The following is a 20900-nucleotide window of genomic DNA, read 5'->3' as shown; positions in this document are numbered from 1 at the left end:
CTGTTGAACGACTGAAGCTCTACATAAACAAGAATGGGAAAGGATTCCACTTTCAAAGCTTCAACAATTAGTTGAAGACACGTTTATTGAGTGTTCTTAAAAGAAAAGGTGATGTAACACAGTGGTGAACATGACCTTTCCTAAATACTTTGGCACGTGTTGCAGCCATGAAATTCTAAGTTAATTATTATTTGCAAAAAGAATAATAAAGTTTATGAGTTTGAACATCAAATATCTTGTCTTTGTAGTGCATTCAATTGAATATGGGTTGAAAAGGATTTGCAAATCATTGCATTCCGTTTATATTTACATCTAACACAATTGCAAAACTCATGAAAACAGGGTTTGTGTGTATATATATATATATATATATATATATATATATATATATATATATATATATATATATATATATATATATATATATATATATGTAGTGAAGGTTTATGTAAATACCTTAATTGTTTCTAAAACGGTTCCTGTCACACAGCAGTAAAATGGGTGATCAAAAAAAACAGAAGTCATCTCATGGACCTACTAGCTGCTGAGACTTTGTGGTAAATTTACGAAACTGAAACAATACAAAAAGAATGCTATTGTAAGTTAATAAAACTAACACAGACACTTGTAAACATGTTAGCATATTCGCTAATGCTAATGACGTTAGCTTGATTACATTACAATGCACGTAAAAATATGCATGAAAACACTCCTTGAGACATCACACATGGGACGGTTTAGAATGTATGAATTGTTTTTGTTGTATTGCAAAACATACAAACGTTGCTTGGAGTGACGAATGAAGATTCCTTCCGAACAGAAACAATATGGACGGTTGAACTTATGGTTCAATGTAGGACACAGGAAATACATTTTCCATCAGCAGCACCTGCAATCAGCGAATTTGTCGAAAAGATGGCGCCATAAAATAAACCATAACACACCTTTTCAGTGTCTCTGTTTGCGTTGAAAACTATTTGTTGAAAACAAAACATTGTGCCCGTTAATGCGGAAAAATCCATATATTAGCGCACCGTTTTATAAGCCGCAAAGTTTAAAACGTGGGAAAAAAGTAGTGGCTTATAGTCCGAAAAGTTGGGTAATGATTAACCTTCAAGGTAAATGTATTTACTGCAGTCAGACCTGGGACCAATAAGGGGGCAACTCTTTCTGGATTATTGAGTACGTATTCAGACTAGGGACAGCGTAATTATTATTATTTTTTTTTAAAACAATAACTTTGCGAATTTGAATTGTTAATAATAATGGATTTTAGGCAAATAACAAATTTGGAGGTTTGGCTTGTTGATCAAAATATATCTTAGGTAAAGAACTTCATAGGAATGGAACTTTGGAAAATGATTGTACAGTACCTCTGGATGTGGGTGAAGGCTTCTTCGGGTGTTCTGAGAAGCTGCTTCCATCCAAACCAGGACCCTTGCACTCCTTCTTCTCTGTTGCAGTCGCAGTTGAAGTCTCCATGCTGCTCATTGTATCTTCAACAATCTGAAGAGGAGGATTCTATGGTTAATGCAGGGACAAATATATTTCATCACATTTAAAGCAAGAATATTGTGGCTTGTCCTGAATATGTTTTAGCCTCTTAAAACCTGCTGGACCCCAATACAAGGGTGATTGCATTTATTTTGTTGTGGTAACTGCTACATGATGCTCAATAAACACTTGCTATACATCAACGTAACCATTACAACGTCAGCTTGACCAAATGGCAAAAAAACAAGCAAACAATCAAATAACAGTAACATGATTAATTTCATAAAACAAAACATTAATGTAAAAAAACGCTACAATTGTCAAAAAATCATTGCTCTACTGATAAAACGGGTTACCTTCCAATCAGGGTTTTATGCTGCTGATTCCAACTAGGGCTGGGCGATATGGCGTTTTTTTAATATCTCGATATTTTTAGGCCATATCGCGATACACGATAAATATCTTGATATTTTTCCTTAGTCTTGAATTAACACTTGATGCATATAATCACAGCAGTAAGATGATTCTATGTGTCTACATTAAAACATTGTTGTTCATACTGCATTAATATATACTAATTTTAAACTTTCATGCAGAGAAGAAAATCTCAACTAAGTCAATTGACCAAAACTGTATTTATTAAACAGTTATTAAGCAGTGGCACAACCATTCATGTCATATCCAAAACTGAAAGAGCAAGATTGTCAGAGACATTTTAAAACAAGCTATTAGTGCACTTTTGTGCATGATGTCACTAAGATGACATATCAAAACAACACTAAATTAAAGTGCACTTTTTGTACAGAATGCCACAACAATAGTTTAAAACAAATAAAGTGCACTTTTGTGCATGATGTCACACAAGACATTTCAATAAGTGTCAAATAAAAATGAGCTGCATAATAGGAAATCATATAGTGTATGTCCATTACAATGTGGTAGGTTTGTGCGAACATTATCTCCTTTTTGTTTTTTTCATACGGTGTTGATCGGGAGATGTTTGCTTCGGCATTTTGATGGTGTGGGCGTGTGGCACTGAATGGAGATGTTATGCGGAGTAAGCACTCTTCATTCTCTAGCAGGTGACTTTTCAAATGATGCTACATATTAGCAGTAATACTACTTTTGGTAGCAACACTTGTGCCCCACACTTTATAATTTAAAGTTATCTATTTGACATATTCCCGCTAGAAGCCGAACCACCACCAGACGATGGACCCCCTCCGGTTTTTCTTGGGAATTAATTCTTCCTTTGTTTGTTACCAGATTCGCACCTTCTTTCTCTCATATCACCACTCGCACGGCTTCGCTAGCATCACAGCTAACGTTACCCATGCTGCTAACTCTCTGCTCCACGTACAGTGGGGCAAAAAAGTATTTAGTCATCCACCGATTGTGCAAGTCCTCCCACTTAAAATGATGACAGAGGTCTGTAATTTTCATTCTTCTTTCTCCAAACACGACAAGTTGAGTTTATACCAAAATGGATACATGGATGATACAGAAGAGGATTGGGAAAATGTCATGTGGTCAGATGAAACCAAAATAGAACTTTTTGGTATAAACTCAACTCGTCGTGTTTGGAGGAAGAAGAATACTGAGTTGTATCCCAAGAACACTACACCTACTGTGAAGCATGGGGGTGGAAACATCATGCTTTGGGGCTGTTTTTCTGCAAAGGGGACAGGACAAATGATCCGTGTTAAGGAAAGAATGAACTGGGCCATGTATTGTGAGATTTTGAGCCAAAACCTCCTTCCATCAGTGAGAGCTTTGAATGGTTGACCAAATACTTATGTTCCACCATAATTTACAAATACATTCTTTAAAAGTCCTACAATGTGAATTCCTGTTTTTTTTTTCACATTCTGTCTCTCAGAGTTGAAGTGTACCTATGATGAAAATTACAGACCTCTGTCATCATTTTAAGTGGGAGAACTTGCACAATCGGTGGCTGACTAAATACTTTTTTGCCCCTCTGTATGTGACGTATGTAAGAAGGTGCGCTTACTGTCTGTGAGAAAGAGACACACAAAGGAGTGGGAAGAGCCTGTAGTCTACTGCCCGCAGCTAAAAGCAACTGCGTGAGAACGTATACTCACGATATATCAATCAATCAATCAATGTTTACTTATATAGCCCTAAATCACTAGTGTCCCAAACGGCTGCACAAACCACTACGACATCCTCGGTAGGCCCACATAAGGGCAAGGAAAACTCACACCCACGATATAGTCATTTTCTATACCGCAAACCTGCAATATATAGCATATATTGATATATCGCCCAGCCCTAATTCCAACCATAAATCTTTGTACATTTCCACATCCACACCAACCATTAAAGGGGAACATTATCACCAGACCTATGTAAGCGTCAATATATACCTTGATGTTGCAGAAAAAAGACCATATATTAAGGGTGAATTTTCGCGAATTAAACGCCTGTCTATTATTCTCTCTCAGAGCGATGACGTCCCGAGTCAATCCGCATTTTTCTCAAACACATTACAAACATCGAGTCTAATCAGCTGTTATTTTCCGTTTTTTCGACTGTTTTCCGTACCTTGGAGACATCATGTCTCGTCGGTGTGTTGTCGGAGGGTGTAACAACACGATCAGGGACGGATTCAACTTGACTTATTGATTAGCACGGCATGCTAATTGATGCTAACATGCTATTTAGGCTAGCTGTATGTACATTTGTAGCTATATTTGCATCCAGCCTTTCCCTCCACCCACATTTAATGCCAAACAAACACTTACCATTCGACGGATTTAAGTTGCTCCAGTGTCACAAGATGCGAAAGTCCCGATCGTTTGGTCTGCACATTTTACCGGCTATGCTAAGGCAGACATGGCACAGAGATGTATGGATATCCTGCAGATGCATTTCCAACGATAAAGTCAACAAAATCACAAAGGTGAGTTTTGTTGATGTTATTGACTTATGTACGAATCAGACATATTTGGTCACAGCGTGACTGCCAGCTAATTGGTGCTAACATGCTATTTAAGCTAGCTGTATGAACATTTGTAGCTATATTTGCATCCAGCCTTTCTCTCAACCCACATTTATTGCCAGACAAACACTTACCAATCGAAGGATTTAAGTTGATCCAGTGTCACAAGATGCGAAAGTCCCGATCGTTTGGTCTGCACATTTTACCGGCGATGCTACAACAGACATGGCACAGAGATGTATGGATATCCTGCGACACTCAATCATTGGCTAGAAGGCGCTCGCCGAATAGCGTCAATAGCTATTCGCTCAATAGCTTCAGTTTCTTCTTCAATTTCGTTTTCGCTATCTGCCTCCATACTCCAACCATCCGTTTCAATACATGCGTAATTTGTCGAATCACTTAAGCCGCTGAAATCCGAGTCTGAATCCGAGCTAATGTCGCTATATCTTGCTGTGCTATCCGCCATGTTGGCATCACTAAATGACGTCACAGGAAAATGGACGATGGATTTAAAGATAGCGAAAATCAGGCACTTTAAAGCCTTTTTTCGGGATATTCAGTGATGGGTAAAATTTTGAAAAAAACTTCGAAAAATAAAATAAGCCACTCGGAACTGATTTTTATTGGGTTTAACCCTTCTGAAATTGTGATAATGTTCCCCTTTAAAATCTGTACTTTTACACCAACATCAACCATGTACATGCACACTGATATCATATTTGTTTTGTCTTTTTTTCCAAACATTGCCTGTATGTGTTATACAGTAATAGCAATATTTACATCTATAATTTATCAGCGCAAGCAAGCAAGTTGAGAAATTTCTGATAATTAAGAGTTTTCATGGTTATTTGATTATGGTTGTCCATATTTATTCTCCCAGTGTCAATAATGTCAGGTCAAGCCCCGAGCACACACAGGTTTCTCAGTTTGAGGTAATGAGTTGACAATGGCCGCTCTGTTCCAATTGAAAATGTGAGTGGCTTTAAGTGCTGAGGTTTTAGCCACACACGCTATGTCAATACCTCCTCGTGTGTGTGAATGGACTGGCGACGTGGCAACGTGCCACTTGTTTGACTTGGTAGAATCGTCTGCTGCTCAGAACAAACACGAATTGGTGCGAGTCCTGCGAGGGGAATGTCCATCCACGCCGGATGGTTCTCGGTCTGCTCTGGGACATGTGAGAAAGCGTGTCGACACCATGTTGTAAAATTCACAAAGACGGGCTGTGGAACCACCGACAAAACAGATGAATGAACGTCTCCTGGTTGCTGCAGGGCCGCTCCTACACGCAGATCACGCACTGTGCTTGATGAAGAACCCCATGCAAAATGTCAAGGCGCTTCATATGAAATGTTGCGCAAACATATTCCTAGCCCTTTCCTGCTCCAACACTGATGAGATTCTATACATCCATTTTTTTGTCCTATCGGATTAGCGGGTATGGCTGGAGCCTATCCCAGCTGATTTTGGACGGAAGGCGGTGTACACCCTGGACAAGTTGCCACCTCACCACAGGGCAAACATAGATAGACAGACAACATTCACACTCACATTCACACACTAGGGTCAATTTAGTGTTGCCAATCAACCTATCATCCCCAGGTGCATGTCTTTGGAGGTGGGAGGAAGCCAAAGTACCCAAAGGGAACCCACGCAGTCAAGGGGAGAACATGCAAACTCCACACAGAAAGACCCCGAGCCAGGAGATCGAACACAGGACCTCCTTTTGTGAGGCACTAGCACTAAACCTTGCTGCCCATCAAATAAAATATACAAAATAAATCACTACAGTCAATTAGCAGGTTAGGTGGGTGTGCATTTGAGCAAGGTGTGTTTTGATGCCACACAAACGCAGCATTATAAAGTGATGTCTAACGGCGACTACAGACTTGTCAGCGGATGCTATCTGGCTTCAGAATAATTTCATGGATTATTACATTGCTTAAATTTAACCACTAAACCACGCGGCACAGCATACTCTTCACGTCAAGACTCAGCTGTCTACCTGCACCTCAGGGAAGAACAGCACACCTTTGAGAACAAAAATGTACATATTCTGGACACGGAGGATGGATGGTACGAAAGAGGAGTGAGGGACGCCCTTTATGTCAAGGTTGAAAAACCATTCCTGAACTGAGGGGGTGGTCTGCGATGCCACCTATCTCCCACAGAGGCTAATTTGCAGAGTCTTTCCGAAATGGTTGAAAGGACAGTGTTGTATGTGGGGGATAGGTGGTGTCCTTTCAACCATTCCCGAAAGACAAATTAGCCTTCAACAAATAACAGGAGTTTGGTCACAGAAGGTGGCGAACGTGGGGGATCCCGACTATTTTGGACTCGTAATCGTTCTGCCACACAATACCTCAATGCTAACGAGGGAAAAATTACACTTAAACGACTGTCGTTGGCTTTGACAGTAGGATTGCTTGTTTGCCACAAAACAGTTGTTTTTCTCACTACAATTTTTTTTTTTTTTCCCAAGATGGCGCTGCTGTAGTGGCTGCTGTTGGCAGGAGCTATGTGCTCTTGTGGCATCCTTTTGTGTGCCCCTCTTGATTTCATGTGTTATTATATTTTTTTGCCTTTTGGTCCGGGACCCTTTGGGACTGTGTGACAAGGGGTGGCACTTTTGTGACCTCTGTGGGTTTTTTTTGTGGACTTCTGGATCTGCCTTCCGGGAGCCTTTTGGCCATGGAGACCAACTGCTGGGTCTCTGCCACACCGGAGTCGGTTTGGAGGGACTGGAGGAGAGGCGGATGAGGGGACAGGGCTGCAGAGCTAGCACTGAGCGCTGGGACGGAGAGGCTTCGCGGTGTCTTGGCTGGGTGAGCAGGTGTCGGACACCTCAGTCTCGTTGGACGTATCATCGCTCATCCATGCGGACTGGACATTGGCCGAGAGTTGGTTGGCGGCCGAGAGTGGAGTCGGCTGTCTTGGTTACTTTGTTGGGTCTGCTCCTGTCTCTGGCCATGCTCCCTCCACCCCAGCAGACGATGGCGTGGAACACCGCAGAGGCCACCACAGTGGATATGTTTCTTTTACTTTTTATTCATAGCTGTATGTAGAAGTGTCTGGTTGTAACTGCTGCTTTAATGTCTTTAATGTCCTCTGCGTTCTTTGATGTTTGATTCCCCCCCCCCCCCCCCACCCCCCTTGTTTACCTGTATCTCTTCTTTTTTGTAAGGGGCGCTGGAAGCCGGCAGGCCCGTCAGCGATCCTGTTCTGTTTCCCTGTAATATTTGTTTGATCTTGAATGGAATTGTGCTGAAAATTTTAATTTTCCTGAAGGAACTCTCCTGACGGAATAAATAAAGTACTATCTAATCTATATAATAGGGCGAAACCATCCTTGCCCCGGCACACCCTCCTGGTTATAGAGTATATAGAGTTGGGCTAATGTCACCAGCTGCTAGACTAGATCTGACCAATCTAGGTTTGAGACTAGATCTGACCAATCTAGGTTTGAGACTAGATCTGACCAATCTAAGTCTACGAGCATGAACTAATGAAGCCTACTCGGTTGAGAAGCAAAATGTTTTCTAAGACAAACCAAACAGTCCAACTGCGATTGATTACATTTTCTTAGATGACATTTTTCACATTTTTGAGTAGATTCAAATTGGCCTGTAGATTACTAGATTGCTAAGAGGACGGTTGACGGTGCGTGTTAGGTATTGTCGTGAGTAAAGCGCATTCCATTCAAAGTGACACAAACTTTTAATAATGTGCGTGACTTTGGGGGTCTTTTGAGGAGGAAATATTGTTGTGTTACAAACTTTTGTGATTATTCCAAGCTGATTGTCATATCCTACCCATGAGTTTTTCTATTCGTAGCAGCGACACCTAATTACGACGGGCATGTGACGTCTGGATGGCATAACGACGCTGGGTTTGTTCTTCCAGGGATGCGTCGGCAAGAACACAGCAAAAGGTAAGAAATAAAGATCTATTAAACTCGAAAACAAGCTAGAACAAAATAGAAAAAGGCAAACAAATGGCGCTAGCATAGAGGCTAGAAATAACAAACGGAAATACAAATACTAGGCACGAAGGCACGAAAAGGAAAAACAAAACTTTTAGCATGAGAGCTTGGAATAAACAAAAGCGTAGCGTGTAATCTAGCAGGAATATACATACAAATCAATCATCACTGTTGTACGAAGGCAAATTAGGAACCCGGAATAAAGAACAAAGAAAGGGGGGGGGGGGGGTTAAATAAGGGAAGTGATTACAAGAAACAGGTGTGCGTGGATAACAAGGGGCAGGTGAACTAATGAGCTACCATGGTGACAGACTAAACAGGAAATAAGGACGTCAAACAACAGAGTGATACCAAAAAGGAACAATAAACAAGAATATGTAAAGATCCGAACAGCGGATCGCAACAGGGCAATTGGATGAAAATATACCGATAACCGTACCATTTGTCTAGAATCCTAACGGTAGTCCTGGATGACGGAATTAGGAGCCGGTACTGAAAAATAGGAAAATGGGCTCACCAATGTAAAAATGAGGACCAAGGACTAAGACAAAGGGTAAGGGAGAGACTTGGGATTCAGACTTAGTGTTATGACATTTCGTATTACAACTTTTCATGGTTGCAACATTACATGTTACGGTTATATAAAATTACGTCTTACGACATTTTGGGTTACATATTTCCCTGTTACAATGTTTCATGGTTACAACTTTACGTGTTACGACACCTAGTGGTCGGTTCACATTGACATAAATCATTAACACTGTAAACATGTAAAAAGGGAAGTTGTTCAGGAGGTTGCTGCAATAATATGTGGCCACGCTTTGTTACACTTGGAAAGGATGTCACCTTTGTTTTTGCAGTGAACTTTTTTCCATTCATGATGTCTCCCAAGCATGAGGCAGACTCATCTGGTGGCAGTACATCAAAGAAAAGGAAATTGAAAGTGAAATGACAAAGTGTAGAAGTAAACATCGGTTGCATGCTCGGTTCAAGCCGCTCAAACATTGAGACCATCATAAAGGATAAAGATGGTATGGTTGAACAGGCAACAGGCTCTATTCCTATGAAATGGACAGTAATACCTAAGCAGTGTAGTGGTCTCTTTGTAGACACTTCCTAGCTCTCCTTTCCCTGCCCTCCCTTCTTGTGCACACAAGTAAAAGTAAGGAATTTCTCAATCGTGTATTTATACCTCTTATTACTGTATTTTTTAACGTACTTAAAGGCCTACTGAAATGAGATTTTCTTATTTAAACGGGGATAGCAGGTCCATTTTGTGTTGTCGCGATATTGCCATATTTTTGCTGAAAGGATTTAGTAGAGAACATCGACGATAAAGTTCGCAACTTTTGCTCACTAATAAAAAAGGCTTGCCTGTTCCGGAAGTAGCTGACGATGTGCGCGTGACGTCATGGGTTGTGGACCTCTCACATCCTCACATTGTTTACAATCATAGCCACTAGCAGCGAGAACGCTTCCGAGAAAGCGACAATTTCCCCATTAATTTGAGCGAGGGTGAAAAATTTGTGGATGAGGATAATGAGAGTGAAGGACTAGAAAAAAAAGAAAAAGAAAAGGCGAGGGCAGTGGGAGCGATTCGGATGTTATTAGACACATTTACTAATATAAATCTGGAAAATCCCTTATCTGCTTATTGTGTTCCTAGTGTTTTGAGTGGGATTATATGGTACCTGAAAGTCGGAGGTGTGTGGCTACGGGTGTGGTGACCGCCGGTGTCTCCGGTGGGAGGAGGTAAGAGAGTCCGCAGCTGCAGGAGGACGCAAGCTCCGCTCATGTCTACGGTAAGAGCCAACTTACTACCACAATTTTCTCACCGAAACCTGCCGGTTGACATGTAGTCGGGAACCATGTTCGCTTGACCGCTCTGTTCCATAGTAAAGCTTCACCTTCAGGAATGTAAACAAGGAAACACCGACTGTGTTTGTGTTGCTAAAGGCGGCCGCAATTCACCGCTTCCCACCTACATCTTTCTTCTTTGACTTCTCCATTATTAATTAAACGAATTGCAAAAGATTCAGCAACACAGATGTCCATAATACTGTGTAACTATGCGATTAAACAAATTACTTTTAGCCGTGAGCAGTGCTGGAAGAACATGTCCGCTACAACCGATGACGTCACGCGCATGCGTCATCATTCCGCGACGTTTTCAACAGGATACTTCACGGGAAATTTAAAATTGCAATTTAGTAAACTAAAAAGGCCGTATTGGCATGTGTTGCAATGTTAAGAATTCATCATTGATATATAAACTATCAGACTGTGTGGTCGATAGTGGTGGGTTTCAGTAGGCCTTTAATGTGTTCTGTGTACAATGTAGATAACATAGCACCGCTAAAGTTAAAAAAGGCTCCAAAAAAGCGTACCCCGTGGTTTACAGAAGAAACTAGAGGTCAGAAATTATTATGTAGAAAGCTGGAACGCAAATGGCGCACGACTAAACTTGAGGTGCACCATCAAGCATGGAGTGATGGTTTAATAACTTATAAACGCATGCTTACCTTGGCTAAAGCTAAATATTACTCAAATCTCATCCACCGTAATCAAAACGATCCTAAATTTTTGTTTAGTACGGTAGCATCGCTAACCCAACAAGGGACTCCTTCCAGTAGCTCCACCCACTCAGCTGATGACTTTATGCAATTCTTTAGTAAGAAAATTGAAGTCATTAGAAAGGAGATTAAAGACAATGCGTCCCAGCTACAACGGGGTTCTATTAACATTAACACGATTGTATATACGGCGGATACTGCCCTCCAAAATAGTTTCTGTTGTTTTGAGGAAATAACATTAGAGGAATTGTTACAACGTGTAAATGGAATAAAACAAACAACATGTTAACGTGACCCTTTTCCTTGGGAAACTGATCAAGGAGCTCTTTGTATTATTAGGTCCATCAGTGCTAAATATTATAAACTTATCACTTTCCTCGTGCACTGTTCCCCTAGCATTCAAAAAAGCGGTTATTCATCCTCTTTTTAAAAGACCTAACCTCGATCCTGACCTCATGGTAAACTACCGACCGGTGTCTCACCTTCCCTTTATTTCAAAAATCCTCGAAAAAATTGTTGCGGAGCAGTTAAATGAACACTTAGCGTCTAACAATCAATGTGAAACCTTTCAATCCGGTTTCAGGGCAAATCACTCCACGGAGACAGCCCTCGCAAAAATTACTAATGATCTATTGCTAACGATGGATTCTGATGCGTCATCTATGTTGCTGCTCCTCGATCTTAGCGCTGCTTTTAATACCGTCGATCATAATATTTTATTAGAACGTATCAAAACACGAATTGGTATGTCAGACTTAGCCCTGTTTTGGTTTAACTCTTATCTTACTGATAACGGACTACGTTAAGGAAACGTGTGGAGTTCCCCAGGGTTCGGTCCTTGGCCCTGCACTCTTCAGCATCCAAATGCTGCTGCTAGGTGACATCATACGCAAATATGTTATTAGCTTTCACTGTTATGCTGATGACACCCAACTCTACATGCCCCTAAAGCTGACCAACACGCCGGATTGTAGTCAGCTGGAGGCGTGTCTTAATGAAATTAAACAATGGATGTCCGCTAACTTTTTGCGACTCAACGCCAAAAAAACGGAAATGCTGATTATCGGTCCTGCTGGACACCGACCTCTATTTAATGATACAACTCTAACATTTGACAACCAAACAATTAAACAAGGCGACACGGTAAAGAATCTGGGTGTTATCTTTGACCCAACTCTCTCCTTTGAGTCACACATTAAAAGCGTTACTAAAACGGCCTTCTTTCATCTCCGTAATATCGCTAAAATTCGCTCCATTCTGTCGACTAAAGACGCTGAGATCATTATCCATGCGTTTGTTACGTCTCGTCTCGATTACTGTAACGTATTATTTTCGGGTCTCCCCATGTCTAGCATTAAAAGATTACAAAATGCGGCTGCTAGACTTTTGACAAGAACAAGAAAGTTTGATCACATTACGCCTGTACTGGCTCACCTGCACTGGCTTCCTGTGCACTTAAGATGTGACTTTAAGGTTTTACTACTTACGTATAAAATACTACACGGTCTAGCTTGCCGATTGTATTGTACCATATGTACCGGCAAGAAATCTGCGTTCAAAGGACTCCGGCTTATTAGTGATTCCCAAAGCCCAAAAAAAGTCTGTGGGCTATAGAGCGTTTTCATTTCGGGCTCCAGTACTCTGGAATGCCCTCCCGGTAAAAGTTCGAGATGCCACCTCAGTAGAAGCATTTAAGTCTCACCTTAAAACTCATTTGTATACTCTAGCCTTTAAATAGACTCCCTTTTTAGACCAGTTGATCTGCCGTTTCTTTTCTTTTTCTCCTATGTCCCACTCTCCCTTGTGGAGGGGGTCTGGTCCTATCTGGTGGCCATGTACTGCTCGCCTGTGTATCGGCTGGGGACATCTCTGCGCTGCTGATCCGCCTCCGCTTGGGATGTTTTCCTGCTGGCTCCGCTGTGAACGGGACTCTCGCTGCTGTGTTGGATCCGCTTTGGACTGGACTCTTGCGACTGTGTTGGATCCATTATGGATTGAACTTTCACATTAGCATGTTAGACCCGCTCGACATCCATTGCTTTCCTCCTCTCCAAGGTTCTCATAGTCATCATTGTCACCGACGTCCCACTGGGTGTGAGTTTTCCTTGCCCTTATGTGGGCCTACCGAGGATGTCGTAGTGGTTTGTGCAGCCCTTTGAGACACTAGTGATTTAGGGCTATATAAGTAAACATTGATTGATTGATTAGCTGTTCATTTGGATATAATATAGTTCCAATATATAGTAGACATATACTAAACTAAATGCAATTAAAACTATAAAGATTTTTTATTTATAAGAATCTAACATAATTTGTAAAGATTTTCTATCCAGCATGTCATCTTGTATTGTGATACATGTGAAATGTGTGAGTGTGTGTGTGTGTGCATGCGTGTGTGTGCTTGTGCATGCATGTGTGCACGAAAAATTGTCTGTGACCCTTCAGAGGTGCCAGTCGCCTGTCACGCAGCCAATCTAAGCCGATTAGAGGTGAGCGACTAACAGGTTTACGCTGCATCTGTTTCTTTCTTTTATGCAGCCAAAACACCCTGAAAGCCATCTTGTCTCAAGGAACTCTCACATTATTACCACCGTGCTGTTCGCTATTGTTTGGAGGAGAACGTGCTCTTTATCAAATGTTTACGCAGTCCTGTACAGTCAGGTTTGTACCAGATCCAATAATCTGAAATACAAATAATCAAATTCAAGCAATAATTACTATTTGGAGTGCATGTCAACAACGTAATTGCAGTAAGTACAACTTTTTATATGTGGTTCGCATGTACATACGTATGTCAACATTTTGTGAAAGTGTGCGTTTGGCGCCCACATTCCCTGCGTCTCACCACAGGCGAGTTCCGCACTTCCACCCATGACAGGGAAGCCTGGCACTGAGGGTCTGGTACAAGTGTCAGAAACCACCAATGAGACAGATGGTGGAGGCCAAAAGAAAACAAACGACAGGGTAAACCCTTAGTGACGCCAACAGGATAAGGCACACAGCCCACCATCCCACCATTACCCCCCGGTAATGCGTTGTTCACAGAGCAAGAAACGTTGATATAAGGCTGGGCGATATGGCATTTTTTTAATATTGCAATATTTTTTAGGCCATATCGCAATACACAATGTACTATATCTTGATATTTTACCTTGATTTAATACTTGATACATATAATCACAGCAGTATGATGATTCTATGTGTCTACATTCAAAAAATATTGTTCATACTGCATTAATATATGCTCATTATAGACTTTCATACAGAGAGGGAAATCACAACTAAAAAAATCAAAAATATTTTCATACGGTTTTAATGTGGAAATGTTTGCCTCGGCATTTTGATGGTGTGGGCATGTGGCACCGAATGGAGATGTTATGCGGAGTAAGCACTCTTCATTCTCTAGCACAGGGGTCACCAACGCGGTGCCCGTGGGCAGCAGGTCGCCCGTAAGGACCAGATGAGTCGCCCGCTGGCCTGCTCTAAAAATAGCTCAAATAGCAGCACTTACCTGTGAGCTGCCTCCATTTTTTAAATTGTATTTATTTACTAGCAAACCGGTCCCACTTTGCTCGACATTTTTAATTCTAAGAAAGACAAAACTCAAATAGAATTTGAAAATCCAAGAACATATTTTAAAGATTTGGTCTTCATTTGTTTAAATTAAAAAAAAAAGTCTTCTTATAACTTTCAGAAAGAAAATTTTAGAGAAAAAATACAACCTTAAAATTGATTTTAAGATTTTTAAACACATATACCTTTTTATCTATTAAATTCCTTCCACTTCTTTCCTGAAAATTCAAATCAATGTTCAAGTAATTTTTTTTTTGTTGTTGTAAAGAATAATAAACACATTTTAATTTAATTCTTCATTTTAGCTTTTTCGACGAAGAATATTTGTGAAATACTTCTTCAAACTTATTATGATTAAAATTAAAAAAACTTATTCTGGCAGATCCAGAAAATCTTTGGAATCAAATTTAAATCTTATTTCAAAGGCTTTTGATTTTCTTTTAATATTTTTGTTTTGGAAAATCTAGAAGAAATAATGATTTGTCTTTGTTAGAAATATAGATTGGTCTAGTTGTATATTCAGTAGAAGCATTTAAGTCTCACCTTAAAACTCATTTGTATACTCTGGCCTTTAAATAGACTCCCTTTTTAGACCAGTTGATCTGCTGTTTCTTTTCTTTTTCTTCTATGTCCTACTCTCCCCTGTGGTCCCATGTACTGCTTGCCTGTGTATCGGCTGGGGACATCTCTGCGCTGCTGATCCGCCTCCGCTTGGGATGGTTTCCTGCTGGCTCCGCTGTGAACGGGACTCTCGCTGCTGTGTTGGATCCGCTTTGGACTGGACTCTCGCGACTGTGTTGGATCCATTGTGGATTGAACTTTCACAGTATCATGTTAGACCCGCTCGACATCCATTGCTTTCCTCCTCTCTAAGGTTCTCATAGTCATTATTGTCACCGACGTCCCACTGGGTCATTATTGTCACCGATGTCCCACTGGGTGTGAGTTTTCCTTGCCCTTATGTGGGCCTACCGAGGATGTCGTGGTGGTTTGTGCAGCCCTTTGAGACACTAGTGATTTAGGGCTATATAAGTAAACATTGATTGATTGATTGATTGATTGATATTCTAACAAAATGCAGATTGTTTTTTAACCTATTTAAAACAGGTCATCAAAATTCTAAAATTAATCTTAATCAGGAAAAATTACTAATGATGTTCCATAAATTCTTCTTTTAAATTTTTCAAAAACATTCGAATTAGCTAGTTTTTCTCTTCTTTTTTTTTGGTTGAATTTTGAATTTTAAAGAGTCGAAATTGAAGATAAATTATGTTTCAAAATTTAATTTTCATTTTTGTCCGTGTTTTCTCCTCTTTTAAACCGTTCAATTAAGTGTTTTTTTTCATAATTTATTCTCTACAAAAAACCTTCCGTAAAAGGAAAAAAAATGTATGACGGAATGACGGACAGAAATACCCATTTTATATATATATATATATATATATATATATATATATATATATATATATATATATATATATATATATATATGTATTTATTAAAGATAAATTGAGCAAATTGGCTATTTCTGGCAATTTATATAAGTGTGTATCAAACTGGTAGCCCTTTGCATTAATCAGTACCCAAGAAGTAGCTCTTGGTTTCAAAAAGGTTGGTGACCCTTGCTCTAGCAGGTGACTTTTCAAATGATGCCACATATTAGCAGTAATGTTACTTTTGGTAGCAACACTTTTGCCCCACACTTGACAAAGTTGTCTATTCGACAACCACCAGACGATAAACACCCTGCTGTTTTTCTTGGGATTTAAAGGCCTACTGAAACCCACTACTACCGACCACGCAGTCTGATTTATATATCATTGATGAAATATTAACATTGTAACACATGCCAATACGGCCTTTGTAGTTTACTAATTGCAATTTTAAATTTCCCGGGAGTTTCTTGTTGAAAACGTCGCGGAATGATGACGTATACGCGTGACGTCACGGACTGTGAGGAAATATTAGCGCTGCGCACACACACAGCTAAAAGTCGTCTGCTTTAACCGCATAATTATACAGAATTTTGGACATCTGTGTTGCTGAATCCTTTGCATTTTTTTTTATTTAATAATGGAGACTATAAAGAACAATGCTGTTGGTGGAAAGCGGTGGATTCCAGCTGTCTTTAGCACCGAGACCCAGCCGGCGGTTTTTTTTGTTAGTTGTGAAAGCAAAACGGTCAAGCGAACAAGTTTTTTCTACGTCAACCAGCATGTTTTTGGATGGGGAAATTGTGATATATATCTTATCGAAGACATCCGTGGATTATTCGTCGTTTTGCAGCAGCTGTGAGCTTGGCTCCTCGGCTACTCTCTGAGATACAGTGTGTTTAACGCAGCCATCCGACCTCGAGGTATGTCTTTCCAATCTTTACTTTACAATCTTTAAAATCTCACTAAAACACTATTAAAACAATAAGCAGATAAGGGATCTTCCAGAATTATCCTAGTACATGTGTCTAATTGCATCTGAAACGCTCACACTGCCGTTGCCAGGAGCTGTCGCTTTTTTTTTTTTTCTTTTTCTAGTCCGTCGCTATCAATGTCCTCAAACACAAATCTTTTATCCTCGCTCAAATTAATGGGGAAATTGCCGCTTTCTCAGTCAGAATCGCTCGCGCAGCTGGCGTCTGTGATTGTAATCAATGGGTGGATGTGAGGAGTCCGACTATCTGTGACGTCACGCGCAATACTTACGGGAAAGCCAGGGCTTTCTTAAGAGCGACCAAAAGTTGCGAACTTTAACATCGATTTTCTGTACTAAATCCTTTCAGCAAAAATATGGCAATATCGCGAACTTATCAAGTACGACACATAGAATGGACCTGCTATCCCCGTTTAAATAAAAAAATCTCATTTCAGTAGGCCTTTAATTCTTCCTTCATTTGTTACCAGATTCGCACCTTCTTTCTCTCGTATTACCACTCGCACGGCTGCGCTAGCATCACAGCTAACGTTACCCATGCTGCTACCTCTCTGCTCCCCGAGGGCGTATACGTATGTGACGTATGACGTGACAGTATGCGACGTATGTAAGAAGGTGCGCTTGTTGTCTGTGAGAAAGAGACATAAGAAAGAGCGAGGAGAGCCTGTAGTGTAATGCCCGCAGCTAAAAGCAACTGCATGAGAACGTATACTCGAATATCACGATATAGTCATTTTCTATGTCGCATAGAGACAAACCCGCGATATATTGATATATCGCCCAGCCCTACATTGATAATACAATTCGGCAGCAGCTTGCTAAGCGACGTACCTACATGCCCTCCCTGCGTGGTTGAGGTGGGCGGGGATGGGTGCTCGCGGGGTGTATAACATAGTCAGGATGCAAAGGATTCTGGGTATTTGTTGTGTTGCGTTTATGTTGTGTTACTGGGAGGATTTTCTCCCGAAATGTGTTTGTCATTCTTCTTTTGTGTGGGTTCACAATGTGGCGCATATTAGTAGGAGTGTTAAAGTTGTTTATATCACAACCGTCAGTGTACTCTGTGTCACCCAGTATGCCTTCCAGTCGTGTGCATGCATCTGCAGAAGCCTCTCACAACATGTTGCTGGACTGGCAAGCAGTTTGTACATGTTGTAGAAGGTGTTTAAGGCAATGGCTTCATAGCATGCCCTTATTCTTGTCATCTGGTTGACCACCAGGAGATATTGGCGAGAATAGTTGCGGCTCCCATTGTCTTCCTCATTTTGTGAAACGGGCCGAAATGGCTCTTTAAGTGGTAAAGGTTGCCAACCCCTGCTCTATGAAGATGGTTGTTTGGGTTGTCACAAAATCATAATTTCAAGCGTCTTTACAGATACCACTGAAATTCCACAATTCTCGATACTTAATTGATACCACGATAAAAAAAAATATCAGCTGCCAAATAGTAACCAGGAATTTAAAAAAAAAAGTACAGCAGAATTCTATAACCTCCGGGTCCATAAAAAAAAACAATACTATGTTTATAAATAGGCCTGGGACGATATTTTATAAACCAATTAACCAGACGATAAAAGAAAATTAAGTCAATAAGTTTGCCAACCTCGATAATTGCTATGTTTACACGTTGTTACGGGTTACAAGAGTCTTTTCATTTGGTTCAGCAGCTGAAGGTGTTTGGACTAATTTAATGGTGGCAATGATAACCGCTGTAAAACTCCCGACTTAGTATTACCATGTAAAATTAAAATTTTATTAAATTTATAACAAAATTACTGATACAAACTCCACAGTGCCAAATTGAAACAGACGGCAATAAACTCCTTTCAACAGGAAGTTACCTTTGACATTATGTGATGTCTGTCACGCCCAAGAAATCATGTTTTGTTTTGGTCATGTTATGTTTTGTTTTTTGGACATTCAGTTCTTGCTTTTGCACTTCCTTGTTTTCTTTATTTCCATAGCAACTCATTAATTTTCACCTGGCCCACATGTCACGCCCCTGTCCTCAGCCCTCACACCTGTTTGTGATGATCATAATTATTATTTAAACCACAGTTACCTGGTAGTCAGTCTGGCAACTTCACATCCCGTATTCCTCAACTCCTTTCATGCCAAAGACCATGCTGTTCATTTTGTCCACGCCACGTAAGTTTTGTTAGTCATGCCACAGTGCAAGTGTTTTTGTTTCATGTTTATAGTTTGTAGCCTTTATGCCAGTCATTTGTTTTTCATTAGTCAAGTTTGTTCTCCGCCATTATGCGGGCAATTTGTTTGCCTTTTTGTAGTTTGTATGAGTAGTAATAAATCAAAATGTACATACATTCACGTCCCGTTCGTGCCAATTTCCCTTTGCATCAGAGAAACAAACTATCCTTTTGTCCAAGTCATAGTCCAAGTGTGACAATGTCTGATCACCCAACATTTATTGAAAAAACATTCTAAAAGTTTACAAATTAAATTGGAAGAAGATAAACATATTGAAACACAAATAAAAACAGTATGGCTCTGCCAAGAAAGTATTTTTCGTGGCTATTTATTTAATTTATAAAAAAAATACAACTTGGTTAAAATATATTAGCGTGTGTGTATAATTACTTTTTGAGTACATTAAACCATACCACAGGAATAATGATAACCGTGATCTTTTTGGTCACAGTAACGTTATCTAGCCATTGTATTATTTTAATGTATAGTTGAGGGTCCACCACCCCTTCCTTAACAGGGACATAACCTATTTTATTAGTTTTTGTTTGTGTTTTTTGTTTAAGTGCAAAATGGACAAAAAACTGTTCTTATAATTTTTTTAACTGGCATGGAAAAGTTTACATTTCAATTACAATGTTAATATATACGAAAAATAAAAGGTTATTGCATTTGAAAGGGTATACTTGCATTATTATTAGTATGTATTATCATTACATAAGTGATTCATTTGGTCTAAAATATAGTATCCATCCATTTTCTACCGCTTATTCCCTTTGGGGTCGCGGGTGGCGCTGGTGCCTATCTCAGCTACAATCGGGCGGAAGGTGGTCTACACCCTGGACAAGTCGCTGTCATCGCAGGGCCAACACAGATAGACAGAAAACATTCACACTCACATTCACACACTAGGGCCAATTTTGTGTTGCCAATCAACCTATCCTCAGGTGCCTGTCTTTGGAGGTGGGAGGAAGCCGGAGTACCCGGAGGGAACCCACACAGTCACGGGGAGAACATGCAAACTCAACACAGAAAGATCCCGAGCCTGGGATTGAACCCAGGACTACTAAGGACCTTTGTATTGTGAGGCAGACGCACTAACCCCTCTCCCACCCTGCTGCCTAAAATATAGTAGCAATAATATAATTTATAATAATAATAAAAATAATTTGTAGGTCATCTCAGGGTATTCAATGGATCACAACTGGACTGATTGGTTTTTCTTAGAAGACGTTTCGCCTCTCATCTGAGTAGGCTGGACTAGAACTGGAGTAGGCTGGACTAGTCCTGACCAATCTTAGTCTGGTCTAGATTTTACCAATCTAAGTATAAAACTAGATTTGACCAATCTAAGTATATGATCATGAACTGATGAAGCCTACTCAGATGAGAGGCGAAACGTCTTCTGGGAAAAACCAAACTGTCCGGCTGCAATTGATTGAATGCCCTGAGATTACAAAGACCTAAATGAATGAGAACATTTATAGAGAATTTGTAGGTCAACATATTGTCCAGCAAAATGTGTTATTGGCCCAGGATTATTATGATTATAGATAACATTAGTCAACCAGTTTACATTCTAAAATGAAGAGCAGTCATGTGGAGCCCTTAAGTCAGTGGTTCTTAACCTGGGTTCGATCGAACCCTGGGGGTTCGGTAAGTCGGGCTCAGGGTTTCGACT

The 20900-nt window shown here is 40.2% G+C and overlaps 1 protein-coding gene across 1 annotated transcript in view; it reads right to left on the bottom strand.

Annotated features, from left to right (window-relative positions):
- Positions 1-20900, bottom strand: part of gli2a (GLI family zinc finger 2a) — a 190980-nt gene that overhangs the window by 109063 nt on the left and 61017 nt on the right. Inside the window, exon 2 of the mRNA XM_061918623.1 lies at positions 1374-1506. Coding sequence (XP_061774607.1) covers positions 1374-1491 — 118 coding nt within the window. The 5' untranslated portion in view covers positions 1492-1506. The remainder of the gene's footprint in view (positions 1-1373; positions 1507-20900) is intronic.

The sequence above is a fragment of the Nerophis ophidion genome, linkage group LG13 (assembly GCF_033978795.1).
Source record: "Nerophis ophidion isolate RoL-2023_Sa linkage group LG13, RoL_Noph_v1.0, whole genome shotgun sequence".
NCBI classification, from domain to species: Eukaryota; Metazoa; Chordata; class Actinopteri; order Syngnathiformes; family Syngnathidae; genus Nerophis; species Nerophis ophidion.
The sequence above is the reverse complement of the archived record's forward strand: the minus strand, read 5'-3'. Positions and strand labels throughout refer to the sequence as shown.